The 21282-nt window shown below is 64.6% G+C and overlaps 1 protein-coding gene across 1 annotated transcript; it reads left to right on the top strand.

Annotated features, from left to right (window-relative positions):
• The first annotated feature begins 919 nt into the window (after positions 1-919).
• Positions 920-16858, top strand: PLCB3 (phospholipase C beta 3). Its single transcript, XM_031942637.1, has 32 exons — positions 920-1489; positions 3582-3659; positions 4210-4278; positions 4395-4535; positions 4690-4769; positions 4894-4947; positions 5201-5276; positions 5397-5497; positions 6141-6307; positions 6647-6793; positions 8839-9079; positions 9156-9240; positions 9315-9501; positions 9915-9998; positions 10078-10148; positions 10246-10342; positions 10428-10512; positions 10790-10914; positions 11055-11209; positions 11324-11485; positions 11647-11746; positions 12015-12119; positions 12390-12481; positions 13290-13437; positions 13739-13774; positions 13890-14070; positions 14893-15034; positions 15184-15260; positions 15340-15429; positions 15700-15757; positions 15895-15981; positions 16063-16858. Exons 1-32 carry the CDS (start codon positions 1391-1393, stop codon positions 16285-16287), a joined length of 3645 nt encoding a protein of 1214 aa, XP_031798497.1. The 5' UTR covers positions 920-1390; the 3' UTR covers positions 16288-16858.
• The last annotated feature ends 4424 nt before the right edge of the window (positions 16859-21282 follow it).

Raw genomic sequence — 21282 nt, 5'->3', positions numbered from 1 at the left:
TTCCCCCACCTTGCCGCCTCCCCTCCTCCCCACCTTGCAGCCTCCCCTTCCTCCCACCTTGCCAGCCTCCCCCTCCTCCCACCTTGCAGCCTCCCCCTCCTCCCACCTTGCAGCCTCCCCCTCCTCCCACCTTGCCGTCTTTCTGGGTTTCTAGGTCCAGCCTTAGGTAAAATTGTGGCCTGCACAGAACTGGGCTCAGCCCCTCTAGAGTTCTCCTCCGCGAAGCCCCAGCTCTGGCTCGGGGGCGGGGGCCCACAGGCAGGCTCCGAGCCCCGCCCCCACCCGGATTTTTCTCTCTCCGAAGCGCGCTCCCCGAGGCCAGGGGCTGCCCGAGGGCGGGGGCATAACTGGGCGGGGCGTTTTCCCCGTTTCGGAGCCCGGGTCACAGAGCGGGCGGAGCGCCCACCTCGGGGCGCTAGTGCGAGGCTTGTGTCCCTCCCCCAGGATAAGGCTGAGGCTGAGAACGTGGGGACCGGCTGGGGGGGAGGGAGAACACTTCTCGCTGGGCGACCAGGGCAAGTGCCCCCCAGCCCCCGGTCACGCAAGCCTTCCGGCTTTGGGAAGAAGAGGACGCGGCGGGCGGGGAGCGGGGCCGGCGGCCGAGGCTCCGGCCACTTGGGCTCTCTCGGGAGCGCGGGGCCCGGCGTCCCCGGATCTTCCGCGGGGAAAAGGGCCATTAGGCACTAAGTGCTTCCGACCGTGGGGGGCTGGAAGAAGATGGGGTGGCGTGGGGGGAGGGGCAACTGGCTGGGGGGAGGGAGGGTGGGGCAGCAGGCTGGGGGGGAGGGGGAGGGGTGGGGCAACTGGCTGAGGGAGACAGGGAAAGGGTGGGGGGGTGGCCAGCTGGGGGAGAGAGGAGGAGGGGCGGGTGACCGGCGGACTGGGGGAGCCGGGGGAGGAGGGAGAAGGGGGGGCTGGGAATGCGGGCTTCTCCCAGGACAGAGCGGGGCAGCAGGAGCCCGGCGGGACCAGGATGCTCAGTCCGCTCTGAGCCCTGGGAGCCTGGCCCCCGGCCCTGCACCTCGGGCCGGGCCGTCCTCGCCTGACCGCCAGGGGGCGCGGACTCCTGCCCCGGCTCCAGCCGGGACTCCTGAGTTCTGGGAAGGCAGTGGGACCCGAGGGGCGGGAGGAGCGGGGGCGTGGCACACACAGGCCCCGCCCCTCCGAGGCCCCGCCCCGCCCTGCCCGGGCCGCCCCGAGAGAAAGTCCCGGACTGCGCTGCCGCCGCCGCCTCCTCCTCCTCCTCCTCCCCCTCCTCCTGCTCTGCTGCCCCCGCCGCTGCGCTCGGGCGCGGGGAGCCGGACCCTGACCGGACCGTCGGGGTTCGCGCCCGCAGCCCGGTGCGGCTCGCCCTCCGCGCTGGCCCCCGGCCCCGGCTCCCGGGAGCGCCATGGCCGGCGCCCGGCCCGGGGTGCACGCGCTGCAACTGGAGCCTCCGGCGGTGGCCGAGATCTTAAGACGGGGCAGCAAGTTCATCAAGTGGGATGAGGTGAGCTCGGGGCGGGGGGGCCGGGGCTACAGCCCGGGCCTCCGCAGCCGCCCCCCTCCTGCGCCCCCCCCGCGCCCCGGCGCTCCGTCTCCCCCGCGGCCGGTTTCGCCTCCCCGGGCCTCGCTTTGCTTTCCTCCCGCGGCTGTTTCCCTCCCCCCAAACCCCGAGAGCTTGGGGGGCCGTTCGGCGCTGCTGCCCGGAGTCCCCGAGCCCCCTGCTCTTCCCCGGAGAAATCGAGGAGGGGCCTTGGGCTCTTTCCCCCCAAAACGCTCCTGGGGCTCCGTGCGGGGACTTTGCACCTCCCACTCCCGGAGAAGACTTTGAACCCCCATAAACCTCCCCGGCGTCTCTGCGCCCCCCCGCCGCCGGCTCTGCCCTAGCGCTCCCGAAACCTCCCGCCGGCCCCCGCTGCGAGCGCCGGCGCTGGGGTTCTCCGCCCGCGGGGTGCCCCCGCTCCCCGCAAGCCCGGCTTCTCTGCGCCTTCCTGTCCTCCTCCCCATCTCGGGCCTTTTCCTCTGCGTCCTTTGGAGCCTCCTTCCCCGGGAGCCTTTTTCTCCCCCCGCCCCGGGCCGCGGCCCCCCGCCCTCGCCCGCTTCCAGGCCCGCCGCCCCCTCCCTCGCCGAGCCGGCCCCAGGCCTGGCAGGATTCCCTTTTCCTTTCCGGCTGGGTGGGGCTGGGGGAGCTCGGGCGGCTTTGGGGTGACCGCGGGCGCGGGAGGGGGCCTGGGGGTGTGGCCGGAGGGAACAGGTGTGGCGAGAAATCAGGTGTTGGGGAAGGGGCGGGGGCGGGGCCGTGAGTCTGGGGGAGCCCCCTCCCCCCCGAGGCCTCCGGCAGGAGAGTTAGACAAAGTTTCTCCTTTTCCTCCTGGTGCGATAACCCCAAATAAGGAAGTGGGAGCCAGGGAGTGAGCCTGGGGGGGAAGGGGGGCTGCCGGGGAAACGGGGGAATCCGGGGGGGACGGGAGGAGCCGGCGCCGGCATCCCGGGAGCTGTGGACTCCCGCCACGGCCGGCCCCACGGAGGGGCCCCTTGCCCTCCCACAGCCCGCGCTGAGGGAACTCCTGGGGCCGCCGGAGCGCTGAGGATTTGGGGGAGCAGGATGGAGGGAGGGGAGAAAGGTCACCTTATCTCGGCTCCTTCCCTCCCCGCCCCCGCCTGAATTAACCCCGGGCGGGGACAGAGAAAGTCCCCCCCCCCCCCAAGTCCCAAGAGTCCTTGGGATTGGTCCCTGCTGCTCCGGAGGCTTTCTCCGGGTCGGAGGTCACAGCAGACTGGGCAGTGGGTGGGTGGGAGGCCCCGCTTGCTGCTCCGGGCTCCCCTGCTGGGCTGGCCCTGGCCCTCCCTCCATCCTGGGGTCTGTGCTCTTTATTCTGAGTTTATGGAGAAGAAATCTCCGGGAGGGCCCAAAGGGTGGGTGGGGCCCGGGGAGGGTGGGCGGAATTAGGGATGGAGTCATGGGAGGTTGGGGGTGGCCAGGAGTTCCTGACCTTTTGCCCCCCCCCCCAGCCCTGGGCTAGTCTGGGGGTTCACCCCTCTCCCCTCCCCCTGTGGTATCAGATCCCCAGAGGAGGGCCCTGGGACTGATGGCAGAGCCCTGCACTTGTGGGTCAGGAGGACCTGGAGATGCTGGCCCGGTAACCTGGCCAACCAGCCTCGGGGTCCTCATCTGTAAAATGGGCTCGCGGTGGAGCTCGGTTTGGAGCCCAACTGGCTGGTTATTGGGCAAGCCCCTCAAGCCCTCTGTGTAACCGGGCTGCTGGCACGAGCCCCCTTGCGCCACAGCTGTGGGCAGTGGTTTAGTCGTTGCAGTCCTGCGGGCCTCGCTTGTGACCCCGTTGGGGGCGTTCTCAGCGGAGATAACGGAGGGGCTGGCCGTTTCCTTCTCCAGCTCGTTTTACAGATGAGGAAACTGAGGCAGACAGTGGGGGACTCGACCAGGGGCATGCGGCTGCTCAGTGCCGGAGGCTGCGTTCGGACCCCGGGGCTTGGAGCTCTCTGCGCCCCCGAGACCCCCGCGGCCGGCCACCGTCACCCAAGGCCACGGCCCCTCCCCCTCGGCCTGGCCCTCACTGGCTTCTGCCCTTGTTGTCCAGGAGGCTTCCAGTCGGAACCTGGTCACGCTCCGGGTGGATTCCCATGGCTTCTTCCTCTACTGGACTGGACCCAACATGGTGAGCTCCAGGCCGCCGCTCCTCCCCTTCCCCCCGGCGGCCTCAGTGCTTGCCCCCTGCCCCAAATTCCCTAGGCCTCCCAAGCCGGCTGACCCTTCCCACGGCCCGGCCGGACAGGAAGTGGCCTCCCGGCCTTTCCCCCCCACCCTCCCCCGGACAGGAAGCGTCCTAGGCCCGGCAGCTCCCTGGCAGAGGTGGGCAATGGCCGCGTGTGGGCATCCTGGTTGGGAGCGCCGGCCCCAGAGCCGCGGACTTTGGGGGTCCCGCTGTCTCTTCCCCCCCTGCCCGGAACACCCCCACTTTCTGAGCCTCAGGGAGGCCGCTGCCGCCCCTCCCCCAATCCGGCCTGGGAATCGCTCCAAATATTTTGTGTTTATTTACCCGCGTCTGGGCCGGGCCTTCCAGCAGAACAGAAGCATCTTGAGAGCAGGGGCAGGTCGCGCCCTTTAGCTCTGGGCCCCAGCCCCCGGCAGCACACAGTAGGTGCCTCACGAGCACGGGGAAGCCCCTCGGGCCCTCACCCCTCCTCCAACCTTGGGCTTTCCCCTAGGAAGTGGACACGCTGGACATCAGCTCGATCCGGGACACGCGCACGGGCCGCTACGCCCGGCTGCCCAAGGTTGGTCCCCCGGCCCGTTTGCCCGCGGTCGCCACGGGCAGAGCCCCAGTGGGGGTCTCGAATGAGGGGGCGGCGGGAGCCGGGGGGGGCGGGCACTGAGGCTCTGACCCTCACAGGACCCCAAGATCAGGGAAATCCTGGGTTTCGGAGGTCCGGAGACGAAGCCGGAGGACAAGCTGGTGACCATCGTGGCTGGCCCCGACCCCGTGAACACTACTTTCCTCAACTTCATGGCTGTGCAGGAAGACACTGCCAAGGTGGGGTGGGGCCCGGCCTCAGTTTCCTCATTTGTCAGTGAGTCCGTTGTAGGCTCCAGCTGGGAATCTGAGAGAACGCTCGGGGAGGCGCTTCTGGGGGCGCGGGGGCTCGCCGCGGCCTCACTCCCCTTGGGGGTCCCTTCTGTACCCCCAGGTCTGGGCCGATGAGCTCTTCAAGTTGGCCATGAACATCCTGGCCCAGAACGCGTCCCGAAACACCTTCCTCAAAAAAGCGTGAGCTGGGGCCGGGCAGAGGGGCTTCTGCTGGCTGGGCCTGGGAGGGAGGGGGGCCCCGGGCGGGAGGGGGGGGAGGGGGCCCCGGCAACTCCGACCTATTGTTCCTTCTCCCCGGGGCCAGGTACACCAAGTTAAAGCTTCAGGTGAACCAAGATGGGCGAATCCCGGTCAAAAAGTGAGAATCGTTCTGAAGGGCTGGGCAAGGGGGGACAGGCAAGGGGGGGCAGGGTGGGGCAATGGGGTAAGGGGGGATGGGGCAATGGGGGGGCGGGGGCGAGGGACCCCTTTACCACCACTTTGCCCCTTGGAAATCAGAGTGCCCCCCCCCATAGTGAAAGGTCTGCCCTTGCCCGGGGTGACCTTTGGCCCTTCTGACCCTGGGGGCGCCCCCTCTCCTCCCCCCTCTGACTCCATGCCCTCACTCCCAGCATCCTTAAGATGTTCTCTGCTGACAAGAAGCGTGTGGAGACGGCGCTGGAGTCTTGTGGCCTCAATTTTAACCGGGTGCGTAGGGGCCAGGGCGGGCCCGGCGGGGGCAGCGTGTGCCCTCGGCACTGGCCCCCAGCCCCTTGACCTCCCCGGGGCTCTGCCGCTCACTCCTCCTCCCTCCCTCCTTCCCTGCAGAGCCAGTCGATCCGGCCAGACGAGTTTTCCCTGGAGATCTTTGAGAGATTCCTCAATAAACTGTGTCTCCGGCCCGACATAGACAAGATCCTGCTGGAGATGTGAGGAGGGGGAAGGGAAATTGGGGGGGGGGGGCGGTCCCTCCCTGCAGAGGAGCGTTGGGCCCGAGGAGGGCGCTCCGGTGACCTTGGTCCCGCCATGTACCCCCCGCCCTCGGGTTTCCTCCCCTGGGAAGTGAAAGGGCTCAGCCCCAGAGCTCTTCTCCATGGGCAGGTTCTTGTGACGGGCACGGGGGGCTCAGGAGGCTCGCGCCCGTGGCAGTCGCAGACCCGTCCCCGCGGCTGTTGTCCGACTGCGGCCGGCTTGGACCCCTTTGGGGCTACAGAGACGGGAGTGCGGGCCGTTCCCTTTTCCTGCCCGTTTTACAGATGAGGAAACCGAGGCAGGCGGGCTGGCGGAGCTGCCCGAATCCAACCCGTGCCGCCTCCACTGCCCCCCGGCTGCCCCGATTGTTGCCTGGTTCTCGGGCCTCGGTCCTGGGCAGGTCCCGCCTTCCCAGAGAGCGTGGCCTAGTTTTGGGGCAGAGAATTTCTTTTTTTACCAGTTCTGAGGCTGGATCAGGCAGTGGGGTACAGTCTGGGAGGCGGGCAGCAGTGGGCAGCGGCGGGCAGCGGCGGGGGGGGGGGGCTGAAGAGGAGGAGGGCAGCCTTCCTCCGGACACCCACAGGCCGTCTCTTCCCGCAGTGGTGCTAAGGGGAAGCCGTACCTGACCTTGGAGCAGCTCCTGGACTTTGTCAACCAGAAGCAGCGGGACCCGAGGCTGAATGAGGTCCTGTACCCCCCGCTTCGGCCGGCCCAGGCCCGCCTGCTCATCGAGAAATACGAGCCCAACCAGCAGTTCCTGGAGCGAGGTGAGCGGCCTGGCCGCCGGGCAAGGCAGGAGGCTCTGGGTCCCGGCCCGCCGCTCCCCCAGCCCTCTCGGCCGGATCAGTGGGTCTGTGGGGGGCCGGCTCTCGGGTCAGCTCCCCGAACCAGAACCTGCTGGAGCCCTTGTGGGTTCTTGACTTGTTTTCTAAGGCCCCTCCCTCCCCGACATCTCCTGTTCCAGCCCTTCCCCGGCTATATTCAGAACGGGGGGAAGAGTGCACGGCAGGGAGCCCAGATCTAGGCGCCCAGACCCCACAGGGGAGGGGCAGAGTCACGTGCCCCCTGCCCGGTGGGCCGCGGCCTGACCCCTGCCCCGCCCCCAGACCAGATGTCCATGGAAGGCTTCAGCCGCTACCTGGGCGGGGAGGAGAACAGCATCCTGCCCCCGGAGACTCTGGACCTGAGCAACGACATGACGCAGCCCCTCAGCTCCTACTTCATCAATTCCTCACACAACACCTACCTCACAGGTACGGCCTCGGCTGCCCCGTCTTTAGAACGGGCACGCGGTGGGGGAGGAGTGAGATGTCCGTGCCCACGAGCCTGACCTCGGCTGCCGAGAGGGGCAGAGCCGCCCACGGTCGGGGAGCCGTGTCCTTCCCTGGTACCTCCTGGCCGGGCCCCGGGCACTGCCGCCCTGTGCCAGGGAGCGGTGGGTCAGAGGTCCCGGCCCGGGTCCCTGCCTAGAGCGTCGCAGATGGTTTAGGATTTTGACCAATGGGCTGGAATGTGTAACTCAATGTATTTGACAAGATGGGTCTGACCTGCGGTCCCTGCGCTTCCCAGACTGCCCTGGGGTCCTCGCTGCCAGCCAGCATCAGAGGAGGGACCCCCGGGTTTCATTAGATCAGTGTCTGGTCCCCCCCCAACAGTCCGAGTGTGAAACTGACCTGCCCCCATCTGTCACCCCTGGAGGGGGGAGCTGTCCCCAGGTGCGGGGGCTCCTTCTGGGGACAGACGCTTCCAGGATCCCCAAGGTGGGGGAGCGAGAAGGACCAACGTCAGCCAAAAGGTCCAAGGAAGGGAATTGGGGCATGTGAACTGCCCTCCTGGGCACAGGGAAGTCCCACGGATCCTCCCAAGCGAGATCCCCGGCCCGGCCTGGGGACGCCCAGGTGCAGTGACCCAGGTCCAGGCTGAGGACTGTTCTCAGGGCCACCCTAGGGGAGCGCAAGCAACTCTGGAAATAACAGCTTCGGTCACTTGGGCACTTGTTAAGCCCCTACTGTGCGCTAAGCCCTTGACAGAGAATTAGCTCTATGACGGGAGACAAGGGCGGGAGTGGAGGGAGCAGCGTTTGTCAGGTGTCCCGGGGGGCAGGGGCAGAAGCCCCGTGCGACAAGCCGGGGCTGAGAGAACGGCCCGAGACCCCACGATCGCCTCCTTCCCGGGCTGGGCTCGGACTCGGCCGGAGAGCGCGAGAAGGCGGGAAGTGGGGCCGCTGCTTCCCCCCATTTCTGGGCTCCGCCGCTGGGAGACAGAGCCTGTGAAGATGCAGTCCTGACGCTTAAAAGGCGCCTGGAGACGAGCATCTGGCCCAAACCCTACCAGAGAAATCTTGGAACCATTAAGAGATCATTTTACAAGACATTTCAGGCAGGGCAGAGCGCCAGGGTGTGGGGCGTGGGGGAAACAATGAGAGGATTACTCAAAAAAGGCAATTACAGGCTGCACGGCTCCCTGAACCGAGCGGGTGCAGGGTGGGAGCGCGGCCGGGCGCTCCCAGGGGCCCCTCTGCAGCGACACCATCTTGGCGGTCCGGCCACAGAAGCCGGAGGCGGAGGGAACAAGGTCCAGCTTTGTTCATTGATGCCGAAAAGGCTGTGGCTCAGCCTTCGAGGCTTCCGTCCCCCAGGAAACATCACGTGCGAGGAGGATCCTCGGGACGGCCGGGGGGGCCGGTCAGGGCCGGGGCGGGGGGAGGGTTCTCACCCTATGGAGGCGTCCATGGAAGGCCGCATGCTCCCTGTTGGGACCCTTTGGGCGTCAGCCTATAGGAGGAGGCGTCCAGATCCCCCCTGGGGCCCAGCTGAGCCGGTGACACCTTCTGGCCTCCAACCCTTAAGCCCTGGCTGTGGGACCCTGGGCTGGTCACGTAACCCCAATTACCTCAGACTTGTGTCTCCCTCCCCTTATCTGCAGCCAGGATGATGGCGGCCCTTGCTCTGCGGGCTCTCAGAAGATGGGATGAGATAGCGGGGATTCCCTGAGCATTAGCCTATGGGAGCTGCAGGGGCTTCCCCAGGATGCTCCCTGGCAGAGAGCAGGTTCCTTTCCTTACAGACACCTGTAGAGCCCCCCGTCTGAGGGGTCCCGAGGGCCCGGCCATGATGTCCAGGCTGGTCTTGTTAGAGCCGGGTCACGAGTCCCGCCAGACACTCGTGGAAGCTCCGGAGGCAGAGGGAGGGGCCCGGCCCGGGGCAGGATTCTTTGTGCAGCCCCCTGGGAAGGAGGGGATCAGGGGTCCCCCAGGGCCCACCCCTCGGCCCACTGACCCCGGCCTGTCCTCCCGCAGCGGGGCAGCTGGCGGGAACCTCCTCGGTGGAGATGTACCGGCAGGCGCTGCTCTGGGGCTGCCGCTGCGTGGAGCTGGATGTGTGGAAGGGCCGACCGCCGGAGGAGGAGCCCTTCATCACGCACGGCTTCACCATGACCACCGAGGTGCCGCTGCGCGACGTGCTGGAGGCCATCGCCGAGACGGCCTTCAAGACCTCACCCTTCCCCGTCATCCTCTCCTTTGAGAATCACGTGGACTCGTGAGTGCCTGGGCTAGCCTGGGGCCGGGCGCTTGCCAGGCTCGGCCCCTGACTCCTGCCCCTTCCCTCTGGCCAGGGCGAAGCAGCAGGCCAAGATGGCCGAGTACTGCCGCACCATCTTCGGGGACGCCCTGCTCATAGACCCGCTGGACAAGTACCCGGTAGGGGCCGCTCTGTGGGGGGTGGTGGGGGCGGCTCCTTGGCGCCTCTGACCGCCCGTGCCCTCCTCTCCCAGCTGGCGCCGGGGGTCCCCCTGCCCAGCCCGCAGGACCTGATGGGCCGGATCCTGGTGAAAAACAAAAAGCGGCACCATCCACCCCTGAACCTCGGCGAGGGCTCGGTGCGCAAGCGGCCCCTGGAGCAGAGTAACTCGGCCCTGAGTGAGAGCTCCGTGGTCACGGAGCCCTCCTCCCCGCAGCTCGGTAGGCCCCCAGCTCGGGATTCCTGGAGGCTTCCCCCCGGCCCGTGCACGGCCCGTCCTGTGACCCACCTCCCTCCTACACAGGCCTCCGGCCCCTCAGCCTCCAAGTCCCCGAGTGCTCTGGGGTCCGGCCGCCTCATTCCTGTCCTTCTGAGTCAGTCACCAATGGATCTGGGCCCCCCCCCAACCTCTAACCTCCCACCCCCTGTGCTCCCCTCATGCTTCCCCTGTGCTCCCCATACTTCCCCTGCTCCCCTGTGCTGCCTCATACTCCTCCGTGCTCCCCATGTGCTCCCCCGTGCTCCCTCCCATGTTCCCCCCCCTCCCGTGCTCCCCCCTGCCCCGTGTGCCCAGCCGCACTCAGGGCAGACGCGGTGTGTGAGCCGGGTTGGTCTCTGCCTCCCCCACCCCCAGGCTCCCCCAGCTCGGAGGCCTGCTCCACTCTGAGCAATGAGGAGGATCTCCTGGGCGCCAATCCTGAGCCCCGAAAATCCATTGGTGAGAGGCGGGGCGGGCGAGGGGGCGGCCCCGCAGTGCGGGCAGGGGGGGACGGGCCCCAACCTCTTCTCTCCCACAGACCGAGAGGCCGAAAGCGAGGAGGAGGAGGAGGAGGAGCCGCCCGACCCCAAGAAGACCTCCACAGATGAGGTCAAGCCCAGGAGGTGGGAGGGTGGGGGCGGGGAAGGGGCCGGGGCGGGATGCGGGTGGGACCCACCGCCTGACCCTTGGGTTGGGGGCGTCACAGGGCACGGCCAGCAGCGAGGTGAACGCCACCGAGGAGATGTCCACGCTGGTCAACTACGTCGAGCCTGTCAAGTTCAAGTCCTTTGAGGTGGCCCGGAGTGAGTAGGGGGGCACTCGGGAGGGGGAGGGGCCGGGGGGTGGGGGCCGGAGGAAGGGACACCAGCCTGCACCCCCACCCCACAGAGCGGAACAAGAGCTACGAGATGTCGTCCTTCGTGGAGACCAAGGCCCTGGAGCAGCTCACCAAGAGCCCCATGGAGTTTGTGGAGTATCCTTCCATGAGAGGGGCGGGGCCGGCACAGGGGGAGCTGGGGGCGCCTAGAACAGGGAAGGATCTAGAACCGGGGGTGTGTGGGGGGGGACCTAGAACAAGGAAGGATCTAGAACAGGGAGTGTCCGAGCTGGTGGGGGGGGATCTAGAACCAGGGATGGCAGAGCAGGAGCGGGGTCAGGGCGGACCGCAGACTGTCTCTGCTCGGGCAGGCCGGGAGGGGTCTGCGGGCCGGCGCCTTCTGCAGAGTGTGGCCCATGACCGCCTGCCTCAGGTACAACAAGCAGCAGCTGAGCCGCATCTACCCCAAGGGCACACGAGTGGACTCCTCCAACTACATGCCGCAGCTCTTCTGGAACGCGGGCTGCCAGCTCGTGGCCCTCAACTTCCAGACGCTCGGTGAGGCCTCGGGGGATTCTGGGGGAGGCCGAGGAGGATTCTGGGGGCGGCCGAGGAGGATTCTGGGGGCGGCCGAGGAGGATTCTGGGGGCGGGGCCGGGCCGTGTCACGTGCTGACCTCGCCCCGCCCCCGCCCCCAGACCTCCCCATGCAGCTGAACGCCGGCGTGTTCGAGTACAACGGGCGCAGCGGGTACCTGCTCAAGCCCGAGTTCATGCGGCGCCAGGACAAGTCCTTCGACCCCTTCACCGAGGGCATCGTGGACGGCATCGTGGCCAACGCTCTGCGGGTCAAGGTCGGCATCGGGCGGGGAGGGGGAGGGGCGTCGGCGGGGAGGGGGAGGGGCGTCGGCGGGGGAGGGGCGCCCCCAGCTCAGTCCCCGGGCCCTCAGCCTGTCCTGCTCTTCCAGGTGATCTCGGGCCAGTTCTTGTCGGACAGGAAGGTCAGCATCTACGTGGAGGTGGATCTCTTCGGCCTCCCCGCGGACACGCGGCGCAAATATCGCACGCGGCCCTCCCAGGGGAACTCCTTCAACCCGGTCTGGGACGAGGAGCCCTTTGACTTCCCCAAGGTGGGTCCCCGAGCCTGGCTCCCGGAAGGAGACCCCTCCTGCCTGGCGGCCGCGGGCCCAGAGAAACCCCCGTGCAAGGGCGGCCGGGCTTAGGGGCAGAGGGCGGGCCCCTGGAGGGAGCCCCCTGAGAGGGAGCCCCCTGAGCTCTCCCCCTCCCGCAGGTGGTGCTGCCCACGCTGGCCTCTCTCCGGGTGGCCGCCTTTGAGGAAGGGGGCAAGTTTGTGGGGCACCGGATCCTGCCCGTCTCTGCCATCCGCTCAGGTGAAAACGGGGGACAGAGCTTCCCTCCTGCCTCCCTGCCCCCTTCTTTCTTTCCTTCCTTCCTCCCTCCCTCCCTCCCTCCCTCCCTCTCTCTCTCCCTTCCTTCCCCAGCCCCTGGGTGGGAGGGGTCAGTTCTGAGGAGAGGATTAAAAGTGGAGGTCTCTGGGGACCCGGGACGCCGGGGGGAGGGGCCCGGGGGTGGGAGGGTAGTCACTGCCTGCCGGCACCCCTGCCATGGCTCTGACCCCTGACCCCTGACCTCACCCAGGGTACCATTACATCTGCCTGAGGAATGAAGCCAACCAGCCGCTGTGTCTGCCGGCTCTGCTCATCTACACGGAGGCTTCCGACTACATCCCTGATGATCACCAGGGTGAGGGGGCGGGGGTGGGACCGGACCTGGGAGGGGGTCAGAGAGGAGGAGGATGAGCAGCGGAGTGCAGGGATGGAGGAGGGGGGGAGTCGGGCTCCGGTCTGGCCTCCCCCTGGGCAGCCTTGAGGAAGTGGTGGTTCCAGCCTCGGTTTCCCCATCAGCAACAGGCAGGAGGCGGGGGGCGGAAGAGGGGCATCCCATGGTCTGGCAGGGGAAGGGGCCGTCGGCTCTGGGTTTGCTAATCCCTTCCTCCGTTCTCCCCTCCCCAAGACTACGCCGAGGCTTTGTCCAACCCCATCAAGCACGTCAGCCTCATGGACCAGAGGTCAAAGCAGCTGGCGGCGCTGATGGGGGAGAGCGAGGTGAGCCGCGGGCCGAGGCCGGGGGTAGCGCTGGGCCTGTCCCCTGCTCCCCACTGGCCCCAGAGGCCAGAGCCTGCTCCAGAGTCCCTCTGGGCCAGCGCTGGGCCAGGGGGAAGGGGGGGGGAGGGAGAGGGGGCGCAGGTCCAGCAGGGGCCATGCCCCGAGCAGACCTTGGCCAGTGCTGGAGGGACAGCCGACGCCTGTGGCTTCCCCGGCTGGACCGAGTGCGCATTTGCTTCCAAAATGAGCCTCATGGAGCGACTGCTCCTGGCTCTGCTCCCGCTCCCATCGTCCTTTGTGGCAGAGAAGGGTTAAACAAGAATACCGACTGTGTGCTGCCTCCCAGCCTGGCTGCCCCCTGCCCCTGTAGTGCCCACCTCCGTTGCCAAAGGCCTCAGGCTTCATGGCCGGCCCCGCAGGGATGGGAGGCCGGGAGGTGGCGCTTCTCTCCTCCAGATCCCAGATGGGCCAGTGACCCCTCCCTACTAGGCCACGCCCTTCCCGCAGTGGGGGTCACCGGGGTACCCCAGGCCCCACGGGCATGTGGGCCCCTGCTTGTCCCCACTAACTTGGATCTCTCCTGACGCGGCTGCACGTGGTTCCCCTTGGCCACCGCAGGGACTTCTGCTCCCTCCCCCCCAGTGCCAGCTGAGTAAAGCCAAGGAGACGGAGAAAAGCAAAAGCAGCGCCCGCCCCCGGGGGCTCAGTGCCAGGGGGCCACCGGGCAGGGAGGGCTTCTGGGCCGCTCTGCAGGCCTTTGGGACGAGCCTTGGGCGGGCGGCTTCAGGGTGACCTTCTGCCCCTCCAGGCCGCTCCCGAGACCTCAGAGGACCTGCCTTCTCAAAGGCCGGACCGCCCACCGCCCAAACGGTCCATCCACGGCTGCCCCGAGTTTGTGCCCTCCCAGCCCCCCGGCTCTGGGACCTCCCCCACCAGCCCCGTCATAAACAGACCAGGTATGGCCTGGGGAGGGGTGGCAGGAGGCATCTTCCACTTCCCCGAGGTCATGGCCTGGCTTCCGCCCGCCACCCTCGGGGTCTGAGCCTTCCCAGGGAGCTTGGAGTCGGGCGCCAGCCGGGGACTCCCCTCATCTGCCCCCAAGGGGCTTTTGGCTGTTTTGGGAGTCCTCCCTGCTGTGCTCAGCCTGGCGAAGGTCAACCCTCCCCCACTTCAGGCTCTCCCTCTGGAGGTTGGGGTCCCTTCCCGCACTCCCCATCCTCAGGCCTCCATCCCAGCTCGTTCTGTTCTTCTCCCCAGGTCAGTGTGACGAGCTCGTCGCCAGCATCCTGGGAGGTAAGTGGGGGAAACGGGGGACCGGGTCCGGGTGCCCCCCAATCCTCCCTGCTCCCCGAAGCCCCCGATCAGCCAGGCTGGTCTCTGACGTCCCCCTTCCTGCCCTGACTTCCAGAGGTGTCCGTGGTCCCCCTGGAGGAGCTTCGGGCCCACAAGTCCCTGGGGAAGCTTCGCAGCCGCCAGGAGCGGGACCTGCGGGAGCTGCAGAAGAAGCATCAGCGAAAGGCGGTGGCGTTCACGCGGCGGCTCCTCGGCGCCCTGGCCCAGCACCGGGGGGAGATGGAAAAGAGGCGCAAGTGAGTGTCTGGGTCCGTCTGGGGGGCCCGGGAGGACAGGTGGGAAGGAGGGGGCCCGGGCAGAACAGGTGGGGGGAGGAGGCCCAGGGAGGACAGGTCAGACTTCAGGAACAGAGCGGGCCCTGACTCCCTCCGTCCTTAGACCCTCAGGGTCCAGAATGAGGGGGGGAGGTCCCCCTGCCCTGCCTGAGCAGGCCATACCCAGGGTTGGCAGTAGGCTGTGGGCACTGCCTTAGGGAGGGGCATCGATAGAATGGAGAGCAGCCGGAGGGGCCGGGGAAGGGTCTGGAGCCTGCTGTAGGAGGGTCTGTGCAGCTGGGGAACATAGACCCTGGTGGGGAAAGGGAGTGTGTGAGAGAGACAGAGGGACAGAGACAGGAGAGAGGGACAGAGACAGAGACAGAGACAGGAGAGAGAGACAGAGGGAGAGAGCTGGAGAGCTGGAGGGAGAGAAAGTGAGAGGGAGAGAGTGCAGGGAGGAAACAATGAGCTCTCGGCGGGAAACTGCCCGGAGCCAGGCTCAGAGGCCCTTGGAGAGTGAGGAAACTTTGTGGATCAGAGCGGAAGTGGGAGGGAGCCCCGGGCCCCGAAGGTCTCCAGGCAGAGCAGGTCGGGAAAGGGCCTTTGCCCGGGTTAGAGCCGCTCCGGCCCCTCCGAGGAGCCCCTGGCGTCTGACCGCGGGCAGCCCCTGGGAGGGCCCCAGGAGGGGGCGCCCGATTTTGGCAGGGTGGGGGTGGGGACGGGATGCGAGCGGCCGGCTGGGGCTGGGGGCCGGGCGGAGGCGCGGAGCCGTCAGCACGTCCGGCCGGGGTCTCTGTGCAGGAGCGGGGGCCCGGAGGAGGAGGAGGAAGAAGAGATGCGGAAGTACCGGGAGCTGCAGAAGCAGCAGTTCCAGTGTCTGCTGGACTTCAGGGAGGCTCAGGCGGATGCAGAAGCGGAGCGGCGCCAGGAACACCTGAGACAGGTAAGGGGGGGAGGGGCAAAGAAGCACCTGGGGGAGGGGCAGGTGGGGGGAGCACCCTTCACAGGCCCGGGGGGGGGGGGGGGGGGGCGAGGCCTGGGGACCGGCCTCCAGCTCCGTCCCCGACCCTCCCCCCGACTTTGCCCGTCCAGGTCCAGCAGCGGCTTCGGGAGCTTGTCCTGGAGACGCACGCGAGCCAGCTGAAAAAGCTCAAGGAGACCAGTGACAAGTGAGGGGGGGGCTGCTGGGGGCGGGGCCGCGGCGCCCTCTGCCCCCGGCCCCGCCACCTGACAGCCTCCCCCGCCCAGGGAGAAGAAGGAGCTGCAGAAGATCCTGGACCGCAAGAGGCACAACAGCATTTCCGAGGCGAAGACCCGCGAGAAACACAAGAAAGAGGCGTGAGTGGGCGGGGCCCCTGCGGGGGTTTCTGGGCGGAGGTCCCGGAGGGCGCGGCCACGCCCCCTCCGGCGCTTTTAACACATGAGGAAACTGAGGCAGACAGGGGGAAGGGACCTGCCCAGGGTCTCCCAGCTGGGAGGTGGCTGCGCACTGGAGAGCGCCCCTCAGGGAGGCCTGCTGTGCTTGGCTGTTGTCAGAGGGGGAAGGGACCGCGGGAGGGAGGGAGGGAGGAGGCTGACCGCCCTCCCCCATCCCTATTCCCCCCCCAGGGAGCTGAACGAGATCAACCGGAGGCACATCACGGAATCCGTCAACTCCATCCGAAGGGTGAGGCCCGGGCCCCTCCCCTTCTTCCACCCCCCCCTTCTCCCCCTCCCCCCTCAGGCCAGTCCCCGGGGGCGGGGTCCTCCTTCCCGGGGCGCAAGGGCTTCCCAGACCCACTGGGCGTCTGCCCTCCCCCCCAGCTGGAAGACGCGCAGAAGCAGCGGCAGGAGCGGGTGCTGAGCGAGCAGCAGCAGGTCCAGGAGCAGCTGGACAAGGAGGAGCCCAAGGTAAAGGGGGGAGGGCGCGGAGGGGAGGGGCAGCCGGGCGGGGGCGGCCCGCCCACGCCCCGCCCTGTGCCCCCCCTGCAGGCCACGGCCCAGCTGGCCCAGGAGTGCCAGGCGCAGCGCGCGCAGCTGGCCCAGGAGATCCGGCGGAGCCTGCCGGGGGAGCTGCTCCCGGACGACGACGACGAGCCCCTGGGCACCGGCAACGGGCACCCGCTGGGCAGAGCCAGCAACGGGCACCCGCTGGGCAGCGCCAGCAACGGGCACGCCCCGGGGAGCGAGAGGCAGGAGGAGAACACCCAGTTCTGAGCCCGGGGCCGGGGCCGGCTGAATGGGAAGACACTAAAACCTGTTTTTAAAACTTTTTATTTTTTTTTAAATTTTTTATTTTTTTAAATTCGGGAGGCAAGAAGCCCCTCCCCCCCACCCTCTCCAGTCCCAGCGGGGGTGTGTCCGTCCGTCTGCATGTGTGTGCGTGTACCTGTGCCTCCGTGTGTGTCCCCTTAGTCTCCAGCCCCCTCCCTCCAGAGCTGATAACCAGGGCGGGCCCTGACCTGCCCGGGGCCAAGGATCAGCTGAGGTGGGTGGGGAGATAAGGGATAAAATGGGGCCGCCCCTCCCCCTCACATGATGCTCACACTCCAGAGGTAGGGATGCCCCTCCCCCACAGCATAATTTCATCTAGATCCAAGGATGTGGTGGAAGTATCCCCCTCCCCCCACTGTGCTCCCCAGACCCCTGAAGCCCTTGGGGACATGGTCGGGAAGGTGGGCCTGGGGACACTCGTTCTCTCCAGCTTTGGGGGTCAGAAGCATCAATTTCTGTCTCTTCTGCTTGTTTTTGGTTTCTATGTCAATAAAAGTGGATTCCGAGGCCTGTACCACCTGTTCTTGTGTGCGTGGGGATTGGCGAGGTGGGGATCTGGCAGATCCCGGGGGCAGCCTCCACGATCAGGGATTGGGTGGATGAGAAGGCCCGAGACTCCCTCTAGCCAAGCTAGCCTCTCCTCTGTTAGTGTGGCCAGACACAGTTGGAGCGCCCTTCCCGTCCTCCGTTCCACACAATCCAACCCATTTTTCCAGGCTCGCCCTGAACCGGATGGGAAAGTTACCGCTACAGGACCCGGCTGCATCCCTACAAACAGTCCTAGGGTGGCTGAAAGTCCTCCAGGCACAGAACTCTTCTAGCCGGTACCTGTGGAGACCAGATCTTGGAAGCTGGGACGATGTGTGTCCCCTTGTCCCTGGAGGGCCCGGAGTGGTGCTGTTTAATTATTCAATGCTCTTTATTCAAGGCTTTCCTAGAGGGACTGGAGCAGCCCCTTGGGGAATAACGGCTCACCCAAATCTCCGAGGTTCATCCTTGGAGAACTTGTCCAAAAACAACCTCAAAATCAATCAATAAACCAGTGCTTCCGAATGAGGGCTGGCGCTAAGTGTTGGCCACTTAGAAAAAGTCTTCCCCTCAAGGATCTCGGTCTGGTGGGAAGGAAGGCGACAAGCAAACAGTATAAACAAACTATAGACAGGAAAAGCAGGACCTAATTAATGGAGAGAAAGCACTGGGATTAAGCATTGGGGAAGACTTCCTGCAGAAAGTGGGGGTTTAGTTGGGATCTAAAGGAAGCCAGGGAGGTCATTGATCAGAACTGGCAGCGAAAGAGCCTTCTGGGCTTTGGGGGAGAATGTTCAGGTGGAGGGTCCTATTCACAGAACATCTCAGGCCAGTATCACTGTTGGGGAATAAGGGGCAAGAAAGGAAAAGTTGAAGGAAGAAATGTCACAAAGGTGAAAACTGCAAGTGCTGTTACAAAGGTGAAATCTACAAGAGATACTCCAAAGGTGAAATCTACAAGAGATACTCCAAAGGTGAAATCTACAAGAGATACTCCAAAGGTGAAATCTACAAGAGATACTCCAAAGGTGAAATCTACAAGAGATATTTCAAAAGTGAAATCTATAAGAAACGGCTGGAAAAGTGAAAGGCCTTTAACCACAGCTTGGATGGGGCTGGAGGGGAGTCCAGGATGACTCCTAGGTTGTGGGCCTGAGGGAGTGGGAGGATGGCAGTATAGTAATAGGGAAGCTGGAAGTGGGGGGAGGGGCGGGACAAGGTGGAGGTAAGATCATTGGTTCTATTTTAGACATAGTGAATTTAATACATCTACTGGGCCTGCAACCTGAGACTGGGGGTGTGAGAGACTGGAGGTCAGGAAACAGAATGGGGCAGAAAAGATAGATCTGAGAAACAAGCCTAGAGATAGTCATTAAATCAATTTATTTTTATTTTTTTAATCCATTTAATTTGGTTCTCTTGTATTTGATTCATTTTGGTTGGAGTTTCCCATGGCTCCCGTTAGCACAATCCTTCTGCTTCTCTTGCCCCTCCATCATTTTCTGCTCTTCTTCCTGGATTCCTCTGCTTTCCTGACATTATATTACACGATATTCACTTACTCTACTGGACTGATCACCTTCTCTTTGATCCTACATCTTTGGTCCAGTTTTTCAATTACTATGATTTTTTTGATCATTTACTATGATTTCATTGGCTATGATTTTTTTAAAAGTTCATATGGGTGGCTGACCTTGTGGTAATTGACCCAAGAGTGAAATGTTTAGGTCCGAGTAGACCTGGAGTTCTCCGGACCAACTACAATGACCCTTGTTCAATAGCAGACTTTTGAGGGACCTGGTACTTATCACTGCATGTGGCTGGAGAGAAGTAAAGAGGAACGAGATGGTATTTGTTCTGTAAAGGATTGGGGGATTCCTCAGGCCCCCCGTCCCCCCCTTTTGGAACCCACTAATTCTAGTGCAATCTGCTCGTTTTATAAGCTAGGCAGGAACCATGGAAGCAGCAGAGCCGGGCCTGGAAGCCTGAATTTTCCTGAATTGAGGTCGTTGACCCTTGCCAGCACCCCCCACTGCTCTTCCCCGCCTTGACCTACCCCCCTGGAGGAGCTCCTAGGCCGCAGGTGCAGAGGAGCTGCCTGCTCATTGTGCTGTCACTTTCCTGAAGGGCTGAACCCCGGGGAGAGCAGCAGCACTGGGCAGGGTCCCTGGGGCGGCTATTTCTGGAGTGTGCTTTCTATTTAAGGTGTATCAGGCTGGAGAGCTGCTCCCCAAGCACGTGCCTCCCAGCGTGGCTGCAAGCCCGCGGCCCAGCTGGGGCCCCAGGCAGCGGGAGAGCAGTTCCGGCCGGTCCTGGGAGAGCGAGAAAAAGGCCACCAGAGGCTGACCCGAAGGGAGCCGGCCCCGTGCCCGTCACAGCTGGATTAGAAGGCAGAGGGCCTGGCTTGGGGACTGTGGGATCTCAGGTGAATCATTCCCTGCTTTGGGCTTCAGCTTTTCCTTGAGTAAAAGTAGGGACTCTGATTATCCCTCCTGGTGGGGGCTTCATCCTTCCTAAAAGGGGCTCCCACATCCCTCCTCGCCCTGACATTGCAGCTCCTAAGGTCCCTCCGAGGCTGACGTTCCATGCTCTCAGGCCGTTTCCAGGCTTGCAATTCCATGTCGTAGGGCCCGCCCTGCCCCAGAATCCTCCATTCTCAGGTCTCCCAACTCGGGTGGTCCGGGATCCTCAGCTGCCCCGTTCCCGCAGCCCCGGGGTCAGGAGGCTGACTCCCAACTCTCCCTGCCCCCACCCCCGCCTCCCCCCCCATGAGCTGGGAGAGGAAGGCAGTTCCTTATCTCCTGCCAATGGGCTGTTCTCTCGCTTTTTGCCAAAGTTCGGAGCAAACAGGAGATGGGCTGGGGAGGAAAGGAGGCTCGGGAGATTACAAAGAAGCAACATCTTTGCCAAAGAGTCCCAGCTCCGGCCCCTTGGTGACGCGGGGCGGCCGGATGGAGCCCTGTGGGACCGCCTGCGGGAGCTTGAGCCAGCTGCCCGGCCTGCCCTCCCCTCGAGCCCAGCCACCTTTTCCTTGTGCCCTCGGTTCATCCTTTGGGGTTGGATCATCTAAATCTGGCGCCTCACTTTCTTGATGAGCAAATGTGGCTCTGTCCCAGCCGGCCCATAAATGTTCCTTGTCCATGTTAAATCCAGCTTGACTTTCCTGACATTCGAAGCTTCCCATAATCAGGCTTCACCTGTTCCCTGGGCAATCGGGCCCCACATATAACAACCCCTGCTCCCTGAAAGCTTTCCTGCCCAGCCCGGATCCGAGCCAGCCTTCAAGGCTCACCTGCTGTGGAAAGCTGGCCTTGACCATGAAAACATCCCAATTGGATGGAAGGCACCAGGAACGCCGTCTACTCTCACTCCTTCCTTTGATAAAATGAAGAAACTGCGACTCAGAAAGGAATCATAGGATCCCAAGAAGGGAACCCAGAGCGCCTGCCACTCTTATTTTTGCTGAGGCTTTTGGGGTTAAGTGACTTGCCCAGGGTCATACAGCCAGGAAGTGTTAAGTGTCTGAGGTCGAATTCGAACTTCAGGGCTGGTGCTCTATCCATCGCACCACCCGGCTGCCTGATCCCACTCTTTTTATAGATTAGGAAAAAGTTGTTTTTGCCTTTCTCCACAGGTCTGGCACAGTACTTGGAAACAGGCCATTAGTTACTAGCTTGGGAGACAGCCTTTCCAACTTACTTTACAGATAAGGAAACTGAGGCAGATTATTTTTACAGATGAGGAAACTGAGGCAGAATTAAGTGAGTCACACTGATTCTGAGGCCAGATTTTAACTCAGAGTCTTCCTAACAAGCCCAGGCCCAGCTTTCTACCCGTGGCACTAACCAGCTGCCCAAGGAGACAGAACCACCCGGTTCAAGCTCTTTCTGCGACCTTAACCGGCTAGAGTCAGTTTGTTCCTGAGATGATAAGGCTGGAAGTTAGAGGCCCCGAGGTCCCCTCCAGCTCTAGGGTCACCTCGTCCTTAGGGGTAGAGTCTTTCTGGGAAAGGATGTTTCATTCTCTGCGGGGGAAGCAGACTCCCCTCCCCCCCAGGCTTCCTCCTCCACGGGGCTTATATAAGCAAATACAAGGGACTGAGCAGGCCAAGTCCCCGAAGGCCCCTTCTCTGCTCTCTGCTTGCAGGGTGGGGGGAGGGAAGGAGCAATCACAGAAGGCTTCTCGGCAGAGTAGCCCCCCCAAACCGACAAAAGAGGACCCGACAGTCCGGCCGAAACCAATAGGGCCTGAAGCTGAGGGCTATGTCAGGCCAGGAAATCGGCATTTTATTGCAGAGGCAATGGGGAGCCACGGCAGGTTCCCGAGCTGCAGAGTGAGGATCGGAGCACCAGGAACACGATCCGGTGTCGGCCCAGCCTCAGACGCGGGAGGAGAAGCAGGAGACACAAC

The sequence above is a fragment of the Sarcophilus harrisii genome, chromosome 6 (assembly GCF_902635505.1).
Source record: "Sarcophilus harrisii chromosome 6, mSarHar1.11, whole genome shotgun sequence".
NCBI lineage: Eukaryota > Metazoa > Chordata > Mammalia > Dasyuromorphia > Dasyuridae > Sarcophilus > Sarcophilus harrisii.
This window is presented reverse-complemented; position numbering and strand designations above follow the sequence as displayed.

Excerpts from the sequence above, each read along its gene's own strand:
- PLCB3 (XM_031942637.1), top strand. The coding sequence starts at position 1,391 with ATGGCCGGCGCCCGGCCCGGGGTGCACGCGCTGCAACTGGAGCCTCCG. Across the intron at positions 6,308-6,646 it reads CCAGCAGTTCCTGGAGCGAG|ACCAGATGTCCATGGAAGGC; the intron begins GTGAGCGGCCTG and ends CCCCGCCCCCAG. Across the intron at positions 12,120-12,389 it reads CATCCCTGATGATCACCAGG|ACTACGCCGAGGCTTTGTCC; the intron begins GTGAGGGGGCGG and ends CCCCTCCCCAAG.